Source organism: Canis lupus, chromosome 29 (genome assembly GCF_011100685.1).
Source record: "Canis lupus familiaris isolate Mischka breed German Shepherd chromosome 29, alternate assembly UU_Cfam_GSD_1.0, whole genome shotgun sequence".
NCBI lineage: Eukaryota > Metazoa > Chordata > Mammalia > Carnivora > Canidae > Canis > Canis lupus.
Window position 1 is genome coordinate 37816881 of NC_049250.1, and position 23326 is coordinate 37840206.

Consider the following 23326-nt stretch of genomic DNA (forward strand, 5'->3'; position numbering starts at 1 on the left):
ACAGTTTGTGTCTGTTATGTCGACTTGAACTCCTGAAACAGGTTTTACGCTTTCTCTCCTGAGTCAGCTTTTGCAAGGCTTTAGCTCCACTTTTTAAGTGTTGGTATTCCACCAAGATCCTGCCAGATCTGAACTTTCTGAAGTCAGTGTGTCACCAAGAACTTTAAATCAGCCTGAAAATGCAGAGCAGTATCTCTTAACGAAAATCTGATAATGTACGCGGAAGGGAACTTTGTCATTTCACTTAGGAAATAATTTCGCTCGGGCCACTGAATATTAATTAGCAGAGAAGATCAATTTTAAATTGTAATCGTAATCATAAAATCTCAGAGTGCCTCAACAAGACAACTAGTTTTGCTGGGATTTTTAAACTTCAGAGACATGTCAATTATATCTGAATTTTTTAAAATCAGGAGCAAAGACTGATGTACGCAATGTAATTTCTAAGGCATTAGATCTTTGTTTTGTTTTTTTTTTTTCATTAAGAATAAACTGCATGCAAGCTGAGACCTCTTATGCCAGCTTTCAGCCTGAAACCATGTTACCACCTGAGAAACAGGGGTTTAAAACAGAAATACTGCCAGACGGTCAATTACGTGGCACTAGCAGATGCTACTAAAATAAAAACTATTCCGTGTTCTAATCAGGCCTGGTTGAAGAATATTAATTAGGACTTTAAAATTTGGGTTTGTGGTGGGGGGCTGTTTTGTTTTTGTTGTTGTTAGCAGTAAAGGCCCTCCTTGTCGCTCCTCACATCGCTGCATGAACAACTGTGCACAGCTGCCAGAACACTAGACTCGTGTTTTTCAACAGTTCTTACCAGCTTTCTTCCAGATCTCCTCTGGCACGTATCCAGAAGCAGGCCTGTGAAGGAATTCCCGATGCGCATCTAGGAAAAGGATGCAAAGCGGGTGGGGAGAAGAAGAAAGCACCATAAGCATGTTATGTCATTACACAGAATAGAAGCAAGCAATGCCCGGTCTCTTGGCTGCTCTACAAAAACGTAATTTTAAAAGGCTGAGCATTCCGCTTCTAGAAAATAAACACAAATAGCAAGGCCAGTCGTCAGAACTCAAGGAAAACAGAAGGTCATCGGTCTAAATGCCTTGTATGCTCAAAATTAAACAACTTCAATGATTGCATTATACAATATGATGTCTGGGAGCGCTGCTCCCAACACTCTCTCATTGTGGGAGCTTCTATAGGCATACTTGATTGTGTTAAAGAAAATAAATTGTATTTGGTAGTTTTCTTTTCAAGAGTCAAATTGGTAGTCAAAAAAGCCAATCTTAAGCTAATATAATTTTCACATAGCTCTGATTTCCACCACCTTTCAATAAATAGCGAGTCTTACCCTCCATGGCTAACCAGTTCTTACACTTAATTACTTCTTAAAAATCTCGCTGAGCACTAAACATTTTCACACAAATTGGATCATATGGATTTGACATGGGTGGAAGGAAGAAAGAATCATTAGAATGGATTCAGAGATATTCAGTTAACAAAGAGGATTAGTACATGCTTTCTAAAACAGAAAATGGTGTTTCACAGAAAATGAAATGAGGTGCTTATCCTTGTCAAAATTTAAAAGTCTGGGAAAACAGGTCATAATAAAGTTGATGTCGAAATGCTAACCTCCAAAATAACATGTTCATGGAAATGACATTTTATATTTTTCCATATATGATAAAAGATAAAGTGTACACAGTCTTCCATAGTTAAAGTATATACTACAAGTCTTCCATACTGAGTTTTCAATGAAAGCCTATGTATTTAGAGGTGTGGGGGCAGGAAAAAAATTATTTCAACTTTTATAAATAAAATAATCATTTAACCCGGGATAAATTTCAAGGAATTAAAATTTTCCTTACATTTATAAGAAATGTCAATAGCAGAATACAGAATATGGGAAACAGAGAAAAGAATGATCTATTTAGCTAAGTATATATCATTTTACATTTGAATGCCTTAAATAAATCTGAATGTTTTGATTCTTTGTATGGTACATAGATTATCAGCGGCTAAAACTGAAGATTTCCACAACTATTCTGAATTAGCAAATGCTTATTATAGATTAATGAAGGCTATCTGGAAACTCTCTGTATTATTTTTGCAATGTTTCTTAGATCTATAATTATTGCAAATAAACACATTTTTTAAACTTTACAATTTCATGATTCCTTGATAATCAGACAGACTTTGAAATACCCATTCTTATTGGGTATTTTCATGCATACATTGATTTCTATAAGAAAAATGATGAAAACCAAAGCGTCTTCATTTAAGTAATTTTCATTCACAAAACAGCTTAGATAAAACTGTTTGGTGTGCACACGACTTCAAGGAAATGTGATGTGGTTAATTAGATTTGTCAGGATTACCTTCCACACCACTAAAACTATTTCCAGAAGAAATAAAGTGTAATCAACTTCACATTTAGCCATATGACACAATGAAACAGAGATAAAACCTATGGCAGCTTTTTAGGACTAGATCTTGTTTTATATATAAGAATAGGTATGTGAAGTCTGAAGACAAACTGAAAAATCATGCCTTCTCCAAAGTAGAAAAAAAAAAAAGTTCCATGTATCGGATTAAGAAAAGATCAATAGCTTGGTAAAAGCTATCGTGGCCAATCGTTATTACAGGGAATGGGAAGGGTAACGTTAGGTTATCCAAAGGCCATGCATGGAAGAAACTAATTACTGCCCCAGATTGCCTAAGCAGAACAGAGATCACTGGAGGCCAGTCACGTTGAATCTTGGCTTTGTCACCTGCTAGTCAGGTGGCATTTGGGCAAGTTAGTTTCTCTATGTCTCAGTCACCACATCTGCAAGTGGGGACACCAGTACAACATCTGAGTGCCCTGCTGTGGAGACTGAGAGAAGTACTTCCTATTACATGCTTGGCACGGCACATTCCAAACTCTCATTAGACATTAGATGCTATTACCCTCATTACTGTTATCACTGTTACTATTATTCAGAAGGCTGTCCAGTAAGAATGGATACGTATTTCCTCATCAATAATTAAGGTGGAAAAAAGCACCTTCAAGTTTCTCTTTTCTCCCAGCAGTTATATCCACATAGCAGAAAACTTGAAAAGAAAAAAGAAAAGAAAAGAAAAGAAAAGAAAAGAAAAGAAAAGAAAAGAAAAGAAAAGAAAAGAAAAAGGAAAAAGAAAACAAGCAAAAATACCTCTCAAGAGATTTGGATTAAGCAATATGCAAAACAGTAATTTTTTATTCCTTAAGAATATGTCACTTGGGTATAAAAGTTATTTCCATAGTTAGTAATTCCCTGTCTTAGTCCTGTTGGAAAGGCCTCAAATTTCTTACATGATACTTTTATAAATTTTATTTAAAACTCAGGAATGTTTATAGTTCCCAAATTTACTCAAAGATAATGTATAAGGCTTATTAAGGCACCCACCTTCCCAGGCGCTTTACAGTAGAGATTGTGAGGGTCCATATACCACACTGGAAAGTTGTGCAGTATTTCAAGTTGGCTATATATCCCTAAAATTCTCAGTGACATATAGACTCAAACTGCATCTGACCTTGAAACCTGATAGAAACACCAAAGCCAGTCAAGTAAAAGTTTTCATAATCTCATCCTACTTTCTAGAAGAATTTATTTTCAAAATAAGAGAAGAATCTAAAGGCAGATTATTTTTAGAATATATATAGATTTACACACACACACACACACACACACACACATTTTACAATATCCTCTCTAGTTCTAAGTTACTGTGTCTTAGCTAAATAAACATCAGGTCTACCAACCAAATGAATGGAGTGATCAGTAGATGTACTCCTCAGAATCTATTTTTGATACCCTGATGAATACTACAATTGCTACAGAAAACCAAATGACTAATAGATGTACTATCTTCTCTTCTGTTGAAGTAGCAGCAATAACAATGTCTATATTGGCAATATTGAGTTTAAAACAACAACAACAAAAAAAAGTCCTGAAGTCGCTCAACATTACAAGAGACAACTTCCCTCCTAGGACGTTCTTCATTTAGAATATTGACTGCTCTAGACAAACATATGCAAAACACCTTATGTTTTTAAGGCCCAGATTTTAAAGAAGCTAATTTTTAACCATTAAATCTTGGCCACCTATAAAGTACCAGTTGTTATAAAATGGATAGTTGTATTAAAATGCGGTCGTAATAACAAATACAGATAAGCCTATAGGAGATGCTTTAAAATGTGAAACATAACTACCAAAAGACTGCAAAATTATAGAAAAGGCCCTAAATTGAGTCTGGCTTGCTTTGGGAGGCAAACTGCTTGGGGGTGAGAGGAGAAGAGGAGGAGTTTCGAGAAGAGAACACATCTATGAAGACAGGGACTGTGTCAGGGCGTGGGAGTTGTTACAAGCAAGTGGAGGAACAGAAAAAGCAATCTATGATGTAGGAAAAGGAAGATGCACTACACTTACAACAGAATGGAGACCATTGGGTACTAGATACAGCCAGGGCCGCCATCAATAAATATGAAGGGATGAGCTGATAGCCTTTGGAGAACCAATGGGACCTCATGTGACCCAGGACAGCAAGGCTCATAGCTTGGCAGTACCTGGGTATGGCCTTCATCCTGTAGTGGGCAGAATGAGGCTGAGATCATGATAATATCTATCACAAAAACCACCGAAAGCACGGATGAGTTAAGTGAGTTCATCTTTACAAATGCTGCTTATTACTTGTAAGGATAATTCAGAAACTTCAATATTATGTTTCAGAAGCCCAAACCAAACCTAGAAGCTAGAATTGTTATTACGATTTCTGTTTTTAACAATAAAAACACCTAGTGCTCCAGGAGGCAATCATCTCTTCTCGTCTTTAAAATATGGGTATATTTAACTAATACGCCCATCTTTTTAAACCCAATATACTTAAATACAGTGGGCACTTTACTTAGGAGCTCAGCTGAATGGTCTTGGAATGAATTTCATGATGTGATTTAAAGGAATCAATATAAGAATATAAAACTCTATAAACTTTTATATGCAGTATACTCTGAACAGTGTGTTTGTGGTTTTCATAATTTGATAGTAAGAAAGGATGTATTTCTTTGGTTGGGAGCAAACTATTTCTCCATTGCCTGGTAGTTTATGAATGATGGTCCCAGAGGTACAACAGGTATACTGCATTTAATTCTGAATTCCCCTTTTCAGGGACACCTGGGTGGCTCAGTGGTTAAGCGTCTGCCTTTGGCTCAGGGTGTGATCCTGGGATTCCAGGACCGAGTCCCACATGGGACTCCCCGCAGGGAGCCTGCTTCTCCCTCTGCCTGTGTCTCTACCTGTCTCTGTGTGTCTCTCATGAATAAATAAAATCTAAAAAACCCAAAAAACAAAAACAAAAAAATAGAATTCCCCTTTTCTAGTTTTTCTGCCTGTGAAATAAAGTAGCCACCTAAAAATTTCTGTTTGGAAGTATTTTCAGAATGAAAAAAAAAACCCTTAAGAATCTACTCTACTTTTATAATCTTGGATGCAAAGCAGGGAGGTTTTGTGTACCACTGTCCTTTAAAGTTATTTTTGAGATAATGTATTAGAAATAATAATAACAGCTATTATTTTGATCACATCTACTATGGGTCAGGCACTGTCCCGAAGAGTTTGTATCTGTTAACTCAATGACTACAGAAACTTCATATGTATGAAGTATATATCATTACCATTCCCATTTTATAGATAAGGAAACTGAGGCACAGAGTTCTTGCCAGAGGTGAAAAAACTAGGAAGAAGAGGAAGTAGGGGCTCAAGCACAGACAATCTGTGCTTTTAACCTTCAGGCTAGATTTCCTAAGGTTTTAGACAGTAATGAGAAATTCTATAATTCAATTATAGGACAACAAGAAAGGTTGCTGGCCGGAGGAGTTTTAAAATACCAACTTCCTTATCTACTTGAGGCACGGGTGGTATTAATTTGCCAAACTTAGAATTTTCTTGCCTTTTTGAGGACTTATCAACTGGACTTTTCATTCCGTTTAAAACAAACAAACAAACAAAATCGTCTGACATTTCTCTTGCTAGCAGGAAGTAAACTCTTACCAAAACATACACGAAGGTATTTTCAGAATTTAATACACTCTCATCATGCTATTCAAACATTACAAAAAAAAAAAAAATGGAAAACACATCATTCCTATTTTGGAGATTTATGTCTCAGGCTCCAAAATTAGTTCATCATTGGGTAACTCTTTTAGCCCTAATGGTACAGAGAACTTCTTGAGAAACATGGAGGGAAGGCACACAGATACGAGATGAACTGTAGGAGGATTCTAGAATAGTACACAGGCAGTAAAAAGAAGATAGCTTGAAAGAAATGAAATATTGGGAGCCGAGAGAGTGATATGAACAGCATACTGACAAAAAGATGAATGGAGATAGGAGGAGAAAAGCAGCAGCCAGGGACCCAGATAAACAATCACTTGAAGTGCTAACCAGCAGCTACCCATGTATATGTACAAAAGCAATTCTACTTCAGTGATCCTGTCAATTCTGGTGCCATCAGCTCATTCTTCAGTGAAATTCACACCATAATGCAACTTAAATGTACCAAGAACAAACCATACTTTGAAAATAAGACAATTCTTTTAAACTTTGCTTTCTAATTTTAGTCCTTGAATATTTGGGGTTTTTCTTGGAAAGTGAATAATAAGAATAAAAGTAATATAAATCTTAGGATCTCAAGGAAAAATCTAATCTTTTGAAGAGTCCTTCATGATACCAACCTGTTTCTGAATTAAAACGACATCATGGGCTTGGGGTGTACTCAATTTTAAGACTGTTCAAGAGGCTATTCCAAATAGCCTTTATTTAATTACTATCTAAGGAAAACTCCGAAGATTCAATTAGTAATAGATTAATCATGCTCTCTAACTGATCCCTTACACTGACTTAACACTATGGATATATTTCAAGAGTGAGAACAGGAATAAGCTGAACAAGTACAACCGAGTGGTCATGGAGGTTACGTTCTCACTGTCCAGTTCCCAAATGCAATTCAAACATGCTCAGAATGTGTGTGTGACTAAACATTGCCAGTGTCTCCAAGCTAGGGAGGTAACCAAGGAAATATTTTGAACTAAAGATATCTCTTACAATATTATTCTGAAGCTCTGCAGGTCTCATTTGACCTCTGTAGCAGCTGCAGAATTGAGAGAATTGAACTCAAAGCAAGAGGGGTAATGTAAGGTCCAGAGATCTATGTGTACACAAAGACATAGGCATAGTCATAGTTCTCATCTAGACACACACACACACAAACACCATGACACACTTCCCAGTGGCAAAAATCAGACTCATCAGGCAATCTTTCTTTACACATCAATACATTCAACTCCAAAACCTAGGAGAGAACCTTAGAGAACACTTAATGTGAATGAGCATGGCCCATGATTACAAAGCACCGACTGTCTCAGAGCCACAGCTCAGCCCCACAGAACAAAACTCACAGGCTTCAAGGCTAGGAAAGGACACACGATGATACGACATGCGAGACGCTTAAACTCACACATTGTGTGGCTCTTGACATGTTATCTCTCAAGTTGTGATGGTTTCTTAAAAGGCAATCTAGGGTTCTGTGGCCCTAATGAACATGACTGTCTGTTCTACTTAACATGACTGTTAAAAGAAAAATAGAGTCCACGCAAAGAAAGGGAATGCTTGTAGTCTTTGAATAACACAATCTACAGAAGCTTAAGGCCTAAGTCACCTCGTATTACCACAACTATGAATTCATTAAGCATCATTAGAAATAATATAATTTGTGTACTCCTAAGAAGTTTTTAAAACCAGTTTTATTCTTTTAGTTTACAGAGAAATGGATACATTTGTATCACCAGAATGTGTACACAACAGTGATGAGGATATAATGTCCTCTAATTCTGTGTACTGAAAATAACTCACTCAGGCATGAAGTCCCATCAGTTTCTGAACTTTTTCTTTTATAGTTGGCAGCAAATAATACTGATCCTGTCCATTCAGGGGACTTAACTGAAGTGGCCGTCGGGAGCTAGGCCATTAGCAGTGGCCCTGCCCTGCCTATCTTCTCCAGTAGAGCAAAAGTTCCTCAAGGGAAGGAAGGTAGGCTTTTATTCCTTTATTCCATTGCCTAACACAAAACCTGGCACCCAGTAAACATTCAGTAAGTATGTACTGACTCAACAAATCTGTTCAATAAAGCACGTTAAACTCAACACTTTCACTTAAGTCTTCAATTTCTGCCTACACTGGATGGTTACAAAAGACCCCCTTTATTTGTCCTGAACAGATCTATCTTGATTAACCATTTTTTGTTTACAATAAGGAAGTAAAAAAACCACGATATTTACTCAACTCTGCTCCAAATAGTTTTATGTGGACCAATGTTGGTTCAAATTAAACTTAAATCTATTTTCATTTCTTGTCTTAATTTAACCTAACAAATGTACATTTGTCTTTAAAATGTGCTTTAAAATAAAGCACAGTTTACTACCCACATTTTACTACCCACTAGGTAAGTGGGTAAAGTAAGTTGACTTGGAATCTTTCTTTATAGAATACTTATGGCAATACCCATTCAGCATTTAGGGATTAGCAGCAATCCACAAACCTAAAAAACAAAAGGCACTTTATTGTCTAAGAATAATTTCAATAAAAAGGATCATATGATCAATTGCCAAATACTTGGATAACTTTTTAGTTTTTGATAATCAGCCATGGGGGATAATGAGGCCAAAGTCAGGAGATTAATCTGCATATGTGTAACTACTTTCGTTTGCAGCAGGGACTGCACCCTGAGTTGGCTGACAGGTGTGGGGCTAAACAAATAAAGAGATGAGAGAACACAGATCAACACCAATCCATCTCCACTCAGTTTGCTCAGATAGAAAACTCCTGTAGTAGCTGGCAGTATAAATGGTGACATCTTGTTATTAATCAAGGCAAAAGTTCATAGGCGACTCAAAAGTTCTCCGAGGCTTAAGATCTCTTTCCATGTATTTGTTGAGGTTATAAATAGAATATCATCACAATCTCCATGTATCAATAGTAGATATGGCTACATATTAACAAATTACTAACACACAATTCTATTAAGTCGTATAGGTAACTAAAATTAATAAGGGCTTTATGAACTCCTGAAGCCAATATTACACGATATGTTAACTAACCAGAATTTAAATAAAAATTTGGAAAAAAAAAAAATGAAGGTCTTATGCAATCTACGGTAAAGTCAAATCCCCAGAAGGCAGCGCTACCTTCGTCACTAATTTGCAAGCGGCAGCAGTAGTAGCCTGTGTCACCGTTAGGTCTTTCTTCCTGGTCGAGTGTTGTATTCATGTAAGAGATACGGCTGGAAAACAAGGCTGTCATAGGGACTGGGCCTCCAATTAAAAAATCGGACAACACGCATCCAGCCCTGCCAGCGGTAGCAGGTCCCTGGAGAGCCTGCTGCAGGCACGGAAGCCCAGGCACTCCCTGAGGATTTGGTCCTTGCACAGAGCAAGTGGGGAGGCACACGTCTCCGTGACACAGGGACCCTGGGAACCCGTGTCACCACGGAAGGAGCTGCCATCTGGTGACCGCCCCTCTGCAGGCTGACCTGCGGGCTCCATCTCAGAGACACTGGGCTTGCCGGGGGTGCCTATGCTGACTGCTCTTGGGGGCCCATGTGCCCCATATGTTTGCAAAGACCCCTTAGACGCTGACGGCTCTCAGGGTCCCATGCACCCCGTATATTAGTCATGAGGCATCCTGGTCCCACGTGTCACCACCCCCCCCCCCCCAAGGCCGGGTACCTAGTGCAACCGGGTCCGGGTTGACCGGACTCTGCTGTCTGGAGTGGCCGCCGCCACCGCCGCCGCCTTTCTTCAGGTCCTCGGCGTCGCTGTAGCGCCGGATCCAGTAATTGAGCTCCTCGCGGTCGGCCTCCTGGCAGCGCCGCAGCACCGTGAGGGAGCGCCGCGTCTTCTCCACCATGTCCATGATGCAGTTCAGCAGCTGGAGGGGGGCACAAAGGGGGAGCATGCAGAGGGGAGCACAGCATCAGCAACACGGCCACCCCGGGCCAGCCCTCCCACAGGCTTCAGTCTAGTATTTGCAAAGGTCAGACCTGACATGGGGAGTCCAACAGATGAGTCAAGTCAATGGCAATGTGAGTAAAAGGGGGTAGGCCTGAACATGACTCATGACTATGACTTCGGCCCAATGCATACAGCCAAGTTTCCAATGCTAATCCCATCACTGTATAAACTAAATGGCCCATGTGCAGTAAGATGGGAACCCACTGATCTGGCTTGGAGGACTCCTTCCCCCGACCTCACATTTCACTTAGGCTAGTGGTTTTCATATCAACGGAGAAATCAAATCCTATGTGGTATTGAAAATATTTCTATTCATTACTTGATTCAAGGATAGCACAAAACAGAATACTCTCAAAGCATCCCCAAATTTTCTATCTTATCGTATAACCCCATCCCACTCCAGTTGTTTCTGAAACATATTTTAACCTTAAATGATCACCAATATCTTACATGGTCAAGATGTTTCCATTCCTCTGCCCATTCTCTGTCTGTTAGTCTGTGATCAATCATTTCTTCTTGACGTGTGCCATGCAACCCTATGAATGTAGAGAAGAAGGCTGAATCACCCTACAGCATTCAAGACATAATCCATATGCACAGAGGCACTTAGCAAAGACTAAACTAAATGATGTGAAAATGTATTCGATTTTGAATGGAGACATAAATCATGCCCACACTCACCGTTACTTAATGGGCTCTTCATAGAATGACAAAATGTCAAAACGAGGAGGAATGTTAGAGGTCATATGGTCGGAATTCTTTCTTATACATACAAAGAAATGGGGAGTAAAGTGACACCAAGCACTGAGTCAGTTATCCCTATAATGTTCCCAAACTGGAAATATAAATATATTCTAACTCTTAATAAATATGAGAAACCACATGGAGACATTAAGTGGTTTCAAAGTATGGCTTTCTAGCATTCAAAATAAAGACAGCATGAATCACTGTACAAGGGCAGGAATGTGCTTTTCCAAAACAAGCATGGTAAAATTTTTCCACACTTCAGCATAGGCAAATGAACACAATCCTGCTGCATGTACCTCCATGATGAAATTAGGCCATGAAGAGAGGTCTTGCATAATATGAAAGCAATATATACTCATTTGATTCACCAAAAATTTTTTTTTAAGATTTTATCTATTTATTCATGAGAGATACAGAGAGAGAGAGAAGCAGAGACACAGGTAGAGGGAGAAGCAGGCTCCGTGCAGGGAGCCTGACGTGGGACTTGATCCCGGGTCTCCAGGATCACGCCCTGGGCCGAAGGCGGCGCTAAATCGCTGAGCCACCTGGGCTGCCCTGATTCACCAAAATTTTTTTTTAAAAATAAGCTGGATACCAGTTATGAAAAATTCAACATATCAGATATAATTTTGGACAAATATCCTTTTATAAAAGATTTTAATTATTTATTTTGAGCGAGAGAGAGCAAATGGGGAGTGGGGTGGGGAAGAGGTAGGAGGAGAGAGAGACAATCTCAAGCTGAGTCCTTGCTGAGCACAGGGCCTGACACCAGCCTGGATCTCATGACCACGAATGAGATCATGACCAGAGCCAAAATCAAAAGATGCTTAACTAATTGAGCCACCCAGGCGCCCCAATTTTGGACAAATATCTTCAATCCAAACCAAAAAACTGAAAATCTATCTCAATTCGTAATCTATAGCATCAATTATTGATGCTCTTTAGTATCACAGTTAAGGTACAATGTAGAAAGAGAACAGGGAAATACTTACCGAGTCAGCAACAACAGCAATAGACATGAGCAATTAGGCAAAATGCTCATCAAAATAGAAAACAAATGTGTCTCTCTGAGAGAACAGAGTGCAAGGCTGTGATCAGAAATGCCAGGAAACATGATGCTTGTCTTACAAATTCGGTATGGAGGAAACACCTCAGTTTCTACTACAAAGGAAAGGCACTGGAGTAGGGCAATAGTTAACATTTTAAATGATTAAAAATCCTTTTTTGGTTAGTGCTTCTCACACCATTACTCTGAATAGCTAATTAAATGTGGCATGTTTTGGACTTCTAGGCACCCAGGCTCCTTCTCAAGAGGCCATCGTGTGGTCGTTGAAGGACAATAAGACTTATGAGATATGCAATTCACTTTCTGTAAAGTCAGAGTAGTTGGAAGTCCCTTCTTTCACATGATTTAGAGAAATAAAGATAATGAGCCACATGACTCTCTTTAGCCAACCATGAAATTCGATTTAATTTATAGCTGATGGAGGTGCACAAACACATGACAGCACTTTCTCAGATGAAATAAAAACACAAATCGCTTCACATCATTCTTGCCTAATTAGAACATGTTCCGAGATATATTTTTAAAGTTAAAATTGTCAATGCCACCTATTGGTAAAAAAGTAAAATTGCAAAATATGTGTTAATAATTTGCATAATAGAAAAGACATTGGGGGAAAGGAATATTTAGTTATTACTCTGTTTGTTGTGACTATTTCAAGTTGAAATGTTTGCAAATATGTAATTTTTGTTGACTTATTTGTTGCTTGTGTTTTAGGAAATAAAAACACTACCGATGAAATGAGTCATCACAGAAAACAACCAGAGAGTGATGAAGATATAAATATGGCATCAACTTTTCACAATGGAAGCATCTTACTATTTGCTTTTAAGGACCAAGAACTCTAGAGATCTCAGAAGTTTCAAAAGTGCCTGGGTGGCTCAGTCAGTTGAGCACCTGACTCTTGATTTCAGCTCAGGTCATGATCTCAAGGTTGTGGGATCAAGCTCCACACATCAGGCTCCACACTCACACACTCAGTGTGGAGTCAGCTTGAGATTCTTTCTCTCTCCCTCTATGTGACCCTCTACCTCCCCTAGCCCCCACTAGTGTGCTATAAATAAATAAATGAATAAATAACATCTTAAAAAAAAGTTTCAAAAATTCAACAGATCTAAGTCAATGATGATAGAAGCTCTAACACCTGGAGTAATATTAATGAGCCACAGGATGTCTGTGACTAATGAGATTCCAACATTTGTGGAATACTGCTAAGCTTCATCTCATTAAAGAAAAAAAAAAGTACATTAGAAACATGTTTGAGCCTAAGAACTTGGTGAGAAAATACATCATTTGCTGCTTCTGAGTTCTGAAGGTCATTTGTTAGATAGAATCAAATCTTGAAAAAGGAAAAACTAAGTCAACTCAAAATTTTACACTTATTAATTTCTCTATTTCAGATGCTTAAATATTCATCACCACACAATTTTCATTTACATTCACAATACCAGAGGGATGTACTAGGGGAAAATAGCTCATAATCATTAAAGAGCACATTTTCATTTGCGGGCAAATTTGACAATAATGTCGAATCCTAACTGATTCCTGTAGTTTAGAAGATTTTAGCTAACTAGACTAAAACGCTTCAGTTTACTTATAAACTAATACTGCTGGTAAAGGTATTTTATTAAAAGATTCTAGTGAGTGTATATCTCTACATAATAGGCATTTATGAGTCATATTAGACTAAGTATACCTTTATGACAATTTTTATATTCTCAAAATGGCAGCCTGATGTAGCACCATAATTTGTTACTCATACATCAAGATTTTATTTTATGCGTACACACACTAAACTCTGCCAGACTTTAGGGATGGTTAAGTAGTTCACATATTTATAGAGATTAGCACTATTAGTTTTATAAGCTAATATAATTAAAAGGTAAGGAACGTGGTCTGAAGAAAAAAAATCACATAAAACCAGTGGGTACAGATATAATTCATAAAGGGATATTTTACATTACTCGATGAAAACATAATCATTGCACATAAGCCTAATTACTTCCTTGCTGATTACTTTATAGTGCACTGGAACTAATATTTTATAAAATAGCATTTGCTGCCTAACGAAGAGGCCATTTTCTAGCATCTATAAAAGTAGGATATCTTGAATGGGTCTTACGATGACCGGGTGACTCCGCTTCTATTTGAAAATGAGCAATTATGCTTTTGGAGCCTAAAGTCATAAATAAATGGCAAGGCCTTTACTTAGAAGGAGGTTGTTACCACATTTGATTTGGGGATCAAAATACCCATCCAGACTGAGAAATGACATACTCACACTTTTGAGAGTTCTTGCTAAGCGAACATTAGACGGATTGGCTATTAAGAAAGCACAAGTCATAGGCTTAGCCATTTGTCTGAAACACTATATAAATGTGGCAATGAGTGTTGTGGGAAAGCTGAACTTCTGTTGGACTATCTCACAAGGGCGGCAGTCGCCCCTCCCCTCGCTCTGACCCTCCTTTTCTACTTTCTGAGCATTTGGAGGGTTAAATGTAGAAAGAAAGGCAAGAAGACCCAAATATGGCAGCCCTGTTGGCTAGCAACCTAGTGAGAAAGTTTACATAAACTTCTGCTCATGTTCTCTCTGTCTGTGCCTAACAACACTGTGCCTGCTATTCAAGTAGTGGGTAACTAGCTCACCGTGGTTCCCAGACTTCTATGTCCTCAGCCCTGTGTTCTAGTTTTCCACTTGGATTTCACTCCCTGCTAGTTCCACTCTCCTGCCCACCAACCCTACTAGTCAGGAAGGTCCATCAGCAATTAGCTGACGAGAGAAGTCCTGCTGGAAAGCAGTGTGGACACAGGAGATGGAAAAAGAAGAAAAGATGGACTGTTGCTCTCAGTTTATGAATAGCTCGATTTGCCAAAAATAAAGAATTGAAAGAGCCCTAATGCTATCCCCTCAACGCCCGAACTCAGGGTATCAAATATTACCTTGTTCGTCTTCCCTCTTATTTTTCATGGCAGACACTTGTTCTTTAGAAGGCAAGGTTTCCTAAATGGTTCACTTCAATAGTTTTATGTAAAGAAGGAATGAACACAGGCAAATGGAAACACATATTTACCTAAACTCATTCTTTCTCTGCTACTTTGATCTATGACACAAAACTGTCAATACTAAATTTAATCACTGTCACTTTCCGGTGAAAAAAGGACCAAATCATTCCTCAAAGAACATCTGTTGATTTAAGCCAGAGACATCATGCAGTCTCACATTTTTCAAATACGGAGTTATCGCGAAGGCTAGAAAAATCAAATTGAAAAGACTACTTGAAGTAAGAGTACAATGAAAGAAAATAAACATTTTAACATTTAAAAAAATATTCGTGGCAGACAGGCTGCATATGAAATCTCTAATGTTTAAAAAAAATTTTTTAAAGCACTTTGCATTTGTTGAGGACTTTATATTAATTTAGATGCTCCCTTCCAAAAAAAATAAATAAATAAATGTAGCCTGCTGTCATAAAGACTGTAAGTAATGAGAGAAAAGTATAACTGTGAGAGAACATACTCATACTAACCAACTGTTCTCATAAAGGAGGCAAGATAAAAGAGAATTTTTACCCCTATCACAGATTTCGAGCCTCAAGTTCAGTTGAGAAGTAATGAGTCTTCAAGCATCCAACCCTGTAAGAGGTGAACAGATCCCTTCAGTCTTACCCATAGGTCTGTTTCTGTCCCTGAGGTCCCTGTGGCTGGGGTGTCGATAGGAGTCCCTGTAGTGGTGGGCAATGGCCATATCATCCAAACGGTAATGCTGAGGTGGAGGTGGGGTGGGGTGAGGCAGGCCATTGGGCTGGTAGGATAAGCCGTTATTTGGACTGTACCGCTGGCCTGGGCTAATAGTGCATGGTCGCTTGCTTGGATGTTCTGAGTGCAAAGGCTCTCTGTCAAAGCCATTTTCTTTGGTTCTAAAGGGGGAAGAGAAAAAAAAAAAAAAGAGTTTCATAATGTTACTCAGAATCCAGCATACTTCAGACACTCACATTTGAACTTACAATATAAACAGAGTCTTTATTTATTGGCCAGAAACTTTCTAAACTCAGCTTCCCAGAAGACCTATGGGAATTCACTGAAACCCATGCTGAGGCCTACGAAATCACAAGAGTGAGCACATGAGAAAAATGGGTTCATTCCTCATCAAACTGGCAAGTATCTTTTCTGTCGTAGCTCACGTGTGGGGTTAGGTCACAAGTAAGAGGAACCTGAGATCTCCCTCTATAAGCCAGTGTATTTATTCAAAAAATGACTACTTGATTTCCAACACATTATCCTAAAACTGAACTGTCTTTGGTGAAGATTCATCAAAGGCAGTACAGCATCAGTCTCCTGATGAATTCTTAAGGGATTCCTATTCCATTTATTCAACCTGGCGTCTGACTTTCACGTCGGACAACATCCAGAGCTATGCCGTCCCATACAATAGCTACGTGCGGCTGGTTAAATTTAAATGTGTGCTAACTAAAATTAAGTTCAAGATCAATTCTTTGTGAGTCACATTTCAGGTACTGGGGGGGGGGGCACAGATACAGCACATGTCCATTGTCACAGAAAGTTCTGTTGGAAAGGATTGATCACACTGAACTAGTGCAATAAAGCAAGGCCACGTCTAGGACTCTGATATTGTCTTTGTCACCAAGATAATTCACCAGCAGGCAGGAAGAGCTACCGGGAAGTGAACCACCTTAACGTGGAGGAACTTGTCCAGAGAGCTTATGTGACCTGTCATCAGGTGTCAGGGCAGGACGGGCACACCCTCGTTGCACTTCACGAGGTGATACACAGAGCTTTGAACTTGGCCTTTAGAAAGGACACAGTCTACAAATACGCCCTACAAATAACTCATCACTGCTCCTAGATTCTCAAACAGAAATCGGGCTAAAGAAATATTTGGGGGCTGGATACACCTCTACTCTTAGAGACTGACTCAATATATTCAGTAAAATAGGAACAAATCACATCCAACATGGATAGAAATCCCAGCTCCTCCACCAACAGTTTCCTTTGTATTTGGTTCCCCTTGCAAGACCAGTGATAATATCTTACTTTCCCCAGGAAATTTACCCACAAGAATTTCACCAAGTCACAGTAGCTGGAGATTTCCACGTGCCTTTTTGAGTTTAGCTTGGTAACAATAGCATAGAGGCCTTTCAAGACACTTTTCCTGGTTTCCTAGCGTCTAGGATATTCTCTGTGTGATCACACCAGAGGGATCTGCCATGGAAACTCTCTCCAACCACAGAGATATAGAGATCAGAGCAGTAAGGTTCTGCTGTGAACTGCCCTGTAGGTCCCTTTAGGATAGAGCCCCAGTGACAATTTACACACACGAGCCTGAGAAGTGTAGAGGAGTTGGAGACAGAAGGCCCAAGCACAGAGGAACTAAGAGACACTCTGTAGAGTTTAATGTGAAATGAATACATGCCCGCTACTGGCTGAAGAAAGATGCACTTGTCCTATCAACAGGAGGCTGGCCGACACTGGGTCTGTTCCCCGGGAGAGAAGCAGTCAGCAGTCAAGGCTGCTCCCATCAAAGTATGTGTCTGAAACACAGGGGCTCCATAGACATTGATCATTGAGACCAAAATGCCCAACGTGTCCCAGACATTCCCTAAGTGCACTGCTCTAAAATACTTTAAAAGGGAAAGGGAACATTCCAGCTATCAATATCTCTGCAGAGTAAACTTGACATTCTAATCTGTACTTTCCTACCCTATGCATTTCTGAATAAAACACTTCAACGTTCAATGCACATCGCCAGCAAATATCAGTCGGAAAATACTGAAGACTAGTAGTAGCTACGAACATAAGGCTAACACAGCACCTACCTCACCTGCAGGGTGGTGCAGTGGAAAGAGCACTGGACTGGGAATCAAGAGACCTGAGATCTAGTCCTGGCTCCTCCACGACTAGCTGTGTGACCTTGGGCAAGCCACTTAACCTCTCTCGGGACCTCAGTTTGCTCATCTGTAAAATGAAAGGGTTGGACTAGATCAGTGGTTTTCAAACTGCGCACCTGAGGTGCTTTTATGGGATTCTGCAGGCAATGAAGAGTTTTCTTCCCCCAAACAATCAAGATTTCAAGGGCCAGAGGAACCCCCTCATTCTTATCTGTTTTACAAAGTTGGGGTCCCACCTAAGGTTTCATTTTAAAGGAAAAAAAGTCTGCTGCTAAAATCGAGTTTGAAAACCACTGGACTAGATGATTTCTGAGGTCCTTCCTAGTTTGAAAACTCTGCAATTCAATTATTCTATATTTACATCTATTTTTTTTAAAGATTTTTTAAAAATTTATTTATTCATGAGAGACAGAGAGAGAGAGAGAGAGAGAGAGAGAGAGAGAGAGAGGCAGAGACACAGGCAGAGGGAGAAGCAGGCTCCATGCAGGGAGCCCGTCATGGGATTCGATCCCGGGTCTCCAGGATCACGCCCTGAACTGAAGGCGGTGCTAAACCTCTGAGCCACCCGGGCTGCCCTATATTTACATCTAAGTGGCATAGTTATGACATCAGGGTTATGATTCAGACACACAGGGCTAATGGTTCTCTGGCCAAACTGTGTCGAAGTCAACCACGTTAGCCAACAGAGACCTTCTTTGCTTGTTCTTTGCTTTGAACGATTTATTATTTGTAGCCGCTTTTCTGGGCAAAAATAGAAAATATCCTCTAAATACCATACAGCAGCCCCTGTTTGCATTTATAATTTTGCAAACATCTCTGACCCAGCTGTCAAACCACCTCAACGTACTGGTTTTGTCTTTCCTCGTTCAATGATAACAGCAACACACAACATTGTAAGAATTCTTATTATATTCAAAGTGGTTGGACACCCTCACCCTCAGATCAGCTATTACTTCAATGACCCATTATTATGAAAAAAGAGGGTTCCCCCCCCCGCCCTAAAACAAGGACAGTAATAACCTAAGAAGCAGGGTTAAGTCCCAAGCCTATGCTATCATCTGTATCAGGGCCCTGCTGTCCTATCCTGGGTCCCATCGCTCTGCTAGCTATTGAAACAGTGAAGCTCATCACCTCACAAACGTAGTTATATTTTAACAGCAAAGCATTAAAACATTCACGGATCATAGAAACGAAGCCATGGAAGGTCTCCCTGGTGCTTTCACAAATCACCCATGTCTGGTTGTAAGGCCAACCCGATTCAAAGGATGCATGCTCAGGAAGGGAACTAAAACATCTTAGTTGCTATTCATTCGTCTGTCTGTCTTCTAAGAAGTGCCTACAACTATCTACACCTCACGTGCCAGAGCAAATTCCAAATTAGCTCTTTTTACGCTGCCCTTGCAAAGTGCATTGGGCTAAACGAAAAACTGTCCCATCGCTTTTCATTGTCCCATGCTAGCATACTCTTGAAATAACTCAAATTTTAGTGGCAAGTCTTATCATGTCTCAGAAATTTCTGGAAGGCATCTTCCTGTTTGTTTTTTAAATTGGCCTGAGAATATTTTCTCTCCCTACCAGGAGAAATTTTCCTGAGCATAACCTAACTACTTCAACATTTAGATTCCAATCACTTCCCCTCTAAAGAGTCTGATGGCCCTATTGATAAAGAACCACTCAGGACTCAGCTGTGTGACCTTTGGGGAGGGTTAACCTCTGGTCTCAGTTTCCTGCCCAGTAAAATGGGATGAATGGGAAATAGTAAACATTAAAACTTAAGATACAACCTAATTTACATTTTACCCCATCTCAGGCTGCCTCAATAACAGAGGCTGTGAACTATTTTAGAAATAAAATACATGTTTTTTAAACATTTTCCTCTACATAAAATATTTCAAAAGTCATGACTATCAGTTTGCACTGATAATCCTTATTTATATAAAACAGTGTAACATTCAAATAAATGAGGGGAAATGAAAAAAGTTATTATAAAATCATGACAATAAATGGACAGAAAGGACCAATCCCCTATATGACTAGAATAGGTCTATTTTTTTTTTTTTTAATGCAGGGAAAATATCACTATAAAGACTGATATCTGCTTTAGGTGCTCACTTTTTTGAGGGATCACAGGTATTTCAAACAGAATATGTGCAGACTCACCTCATCTTTCTCTGGTACTTCCTGCACCTGTCAATTGTAGACCTTCTATCTAGTCACCCAAGCAGAAACTTGGAAGTCATGCTACCACTTTCTTCTCCAAATCAAGTCCTGCCAAGGGCCTCTTAAGCAGCCCTGGCGCAGGTCCCTCGACCCAGTCCAGGACACCTTATCTCGCTCTGTTCACATCACTGTCCCAATCGACCAGAGAGTCAGCCAGAGCCAGGGCTAAGATGCCAGCAGATTCTCACAATAAAAAGACATATATTTATTTGTGTATTTTAGAAGTCTACATTTACATCTCAGGAGGTTATAGTTCTATGTTTAAAAAGCCCAAAGAGGGACGCCTGGGTGGCTCAGCAGTTGAGCATCTGCCTTGGGCTCAGGGTGTGATCCCGGAGTCCAGGGATGGAGTCCTGCATCAGGCTCCCCACAGGGAGCCTGCTTCTCTCTGCCTCTCTCTCTCTGTGACTCTCATAAATAAATATTTTTTTAAATTTTTAAAAAATAATAAGCCCAAAGACTTTAATAATATAGTATTAAATGCATCTTCCTTCTCTTTTCTAACATGTGTGATTTCTTAAGGTTTCCATAGGCTAAGTGAATCAAAAAGGGAGTTAAAAAATCATTCCTGACATCATATTTTCAAAACACAAATCAGCAAAAGGTCTCTTCAGGAATTGTCAGGAACTAGGTAAGTTTAGACAACAATTTTACATACCACCTTCCCATTGGTGTTGAGTAAGGCATCTAAAGTAAAATCTATTACAAATTACTGGGCCTCCTTAAAATGAGACTCAAACCTCATTCTTCACGTCCTACCCTCCCCCCCGGTCCCCACCAGAGTGGTTGTCAGTGGTTTTGCCGTCTCCCTGGAGGAAGCGGCATATATGGAGACGGCGAAGAACAGAGAGCCGAATGACACTGACCCGTCACTGCTGGGCCCTAGGGAAGGACATGCCTTCTATCTCTCCGTGGCTACAGCAGCACCCCGGAGAGAGCTTCCTGAGCAGCATGCTAACACCTTCGGGAGCGAATGAGATGCAGGTGGGTGTTCGCCACTCCAGACATGGAGCTACACCACCTGGACCTTCAAGAATGACCATATGCAGGTTCACAGAGCCATCTGAGTCTCCTCTCCCGTGTCTCCTGAAGCTTTGCCACCTGCTCAACTTGTTACTGGCAGTCCCCGTGCCATTCCTCATTTCTGGCCATTGCAAGGGACTCGATTTCTCCTGCTCCTGCCACCTACCTGTAATGCGCTTTCTTTTTCTAATCCGTTATCTATAAGTTCCAGTTGGAAGGCTCCAGTTTTTTCTGGTCCGTGAGCCCATCTAGGCATTTCGTTCCTGGGCTACTCATGGCTATTTTCACTGTCGTGGGTGTTGGTGAGATCCATCTTTTACAACAGCAGAACGCAACAGAGTAATCAAGAAAGCAAGCAAGGGAGACTCTTGAGAGAGAGCGAGTTTGGTACACTACTGACCATGACTGCATCGCGCCTAACTTTAATTTGTCCAAGTAGTGTTGCCGGCACTCTTCTGTGTGTTGTGTGTGTGTGCACATGTGTGTGGTAGTCTGTTCTGGTTCAGACACACCCACAGTATCTATAATGCACCATCCTATGCTTTATGGGGAATACAAAGTTGACCAAGACACAATCTATGATCTCCTGAAACCCTCACCATAAGATTATCATTTAGTACTAGACTTAAATTCTTTTTGGAAGTGTAGGGGCAAGAAACCTTCATCATAAGCGCAATTTAATTAGAGGTATAAGGTTTCCATACATTCACGCAAGACCTGAACTTGGCAGGTAGCAGAGAAACAGTACAGAAGTGGATTGGGACATCCAAAGGAGTAAAGATCAGTCCACAATGCGCACTGAAAAGAACAGGGGCTGTGGAGTTGGCATCAAGTTTTGGCCCTGCTAACTGCTGGTCGTATGAACTTAGGAAGCTTAACCTCTATGCGGCTTCATGTTTTCATCCGCAAAATGAGGATGACCCCCTTTGAGCTACTAAGAGCGTTATCTGAAAAAATCCACATAAAGAACCTAGCAAATATTTGGTATTTAATAGTGTAATCAGATCACTTTGTTTCCAAGGTGGGGCGTTCGGCGGCTGGTGATGCAAGAATCATAGTTATAAGATTGTGGGTGCTCAAGTCGGAGAACTCAGGGTCAGAATCCCATCAGTGCCTCTTTGGAAGCCATGTGACCTCAGACACATTATCCAGCCTGCCTCTGTACGGCAGAACTAGTAGAAAATAAGGTGCTATATATCCTGTAGTGTGGTTTCACTTTTCACAGTTCCAGTTCCCTGTGGTCAACCACAGTCCAGAAGCAGAGGATCTTCCTTCGAACGTATGGTCTGAAGGCCAAGAGTAGCCTCACGCGACATAACAATGCCCATGTCATTCACGTCACCTCTTTCATCAGAGGCATTTTTTCACCCCACATCATCAACAAGAAGCGTGAGTACAGTACAAGAAGATATTTTGAGGGAGACCACCTAGCTTTCATTGCAGAACACTGTCATAACTATTCTACTTTATTATCATGGTTAATAACATGATGCCTAATTATTAAGTTAAACTTTACCATAGGTATATACATATAGAAAAAAAATAGTATATATAGTGTTTGGTAGTATCTGAGGTTTTAGGTCTTGGAACGTATGCCCCACTGATTGGGGGGTGGGGGTTAGACTACGCTGTGTTATTAATACGTCCGTTACCTAGCATGAGGCTTGGCACATCTTCAGTGCTCAAATAAAATAAATAACCATTTTTAAATAAAAATAAATAAAATAAATAATAAAATAGTAACCATTTTTACTGTTTTTGATTGGGAAGCCTTCATTCAAATAGGAGACACTGCCTGAGCTAACCTGTAAAGTATGACTAGAATAATGACACCTGAGAATCAAGGAACAGAGCAGAAACCCTCAGTCAGAGGAGAGACTAAGGCAGGAAGAGTATTCTGACCCTAGACCCTAGGAGAGTAGCAAGAAACAAGGTTTGGCAAGTTCCTGTTGAAGTTGGTGTAGAGAGACCAAAATGTGCTCTACAACCATGCCAGCCCTCTTACCATGTAACTGCAACTTAATGCTATTTCACTAGAAGACTTCACCATGGATCTGAGTATATAAAAAAAAAAACAAAAAACAAAAAAACAAACAAAAAAACCTATGGGAATGATTACTCACTTCATGCGACTGAAGACTGCATCAAAGATGCAACACAAAACAAGAATGCACGAATATAACATAAATTCCCTCTCCTTTGTACAAAACTGATTGCAGGAGACAATACAAATTTAATTCTGATCAGCACAGCCAATTAATCCTACAAGTCCTTGTAAAG

General features: G+C 39.8%; 1 protein-coding gene across 1 annotated transcript in view; it reads right to left on the reverse strand.

Moving 5' to 3' along the window:
- The window catches only part of RUNX1T1 (RUNX1 partner transcriptional co-repressor 1), a 134623-nt gene that overhangs the window by 19974 nt on the left and 91323 nt on the right, over positions 1 to 23326 (reverse strand). Inside the window, 4 exon segments of the mRNA XM_038579733.1 lie at positions 821 to 889; positions 9803 to 10004; positions 10538 to 10623; positions 15564 to 15814. Coding sequence (XP_038435661.1) covers positions 821 to 889; positions 9803 to 10004; positions 10538 to 10623; positions 15564 to 15814 — 608 coding nt within the window.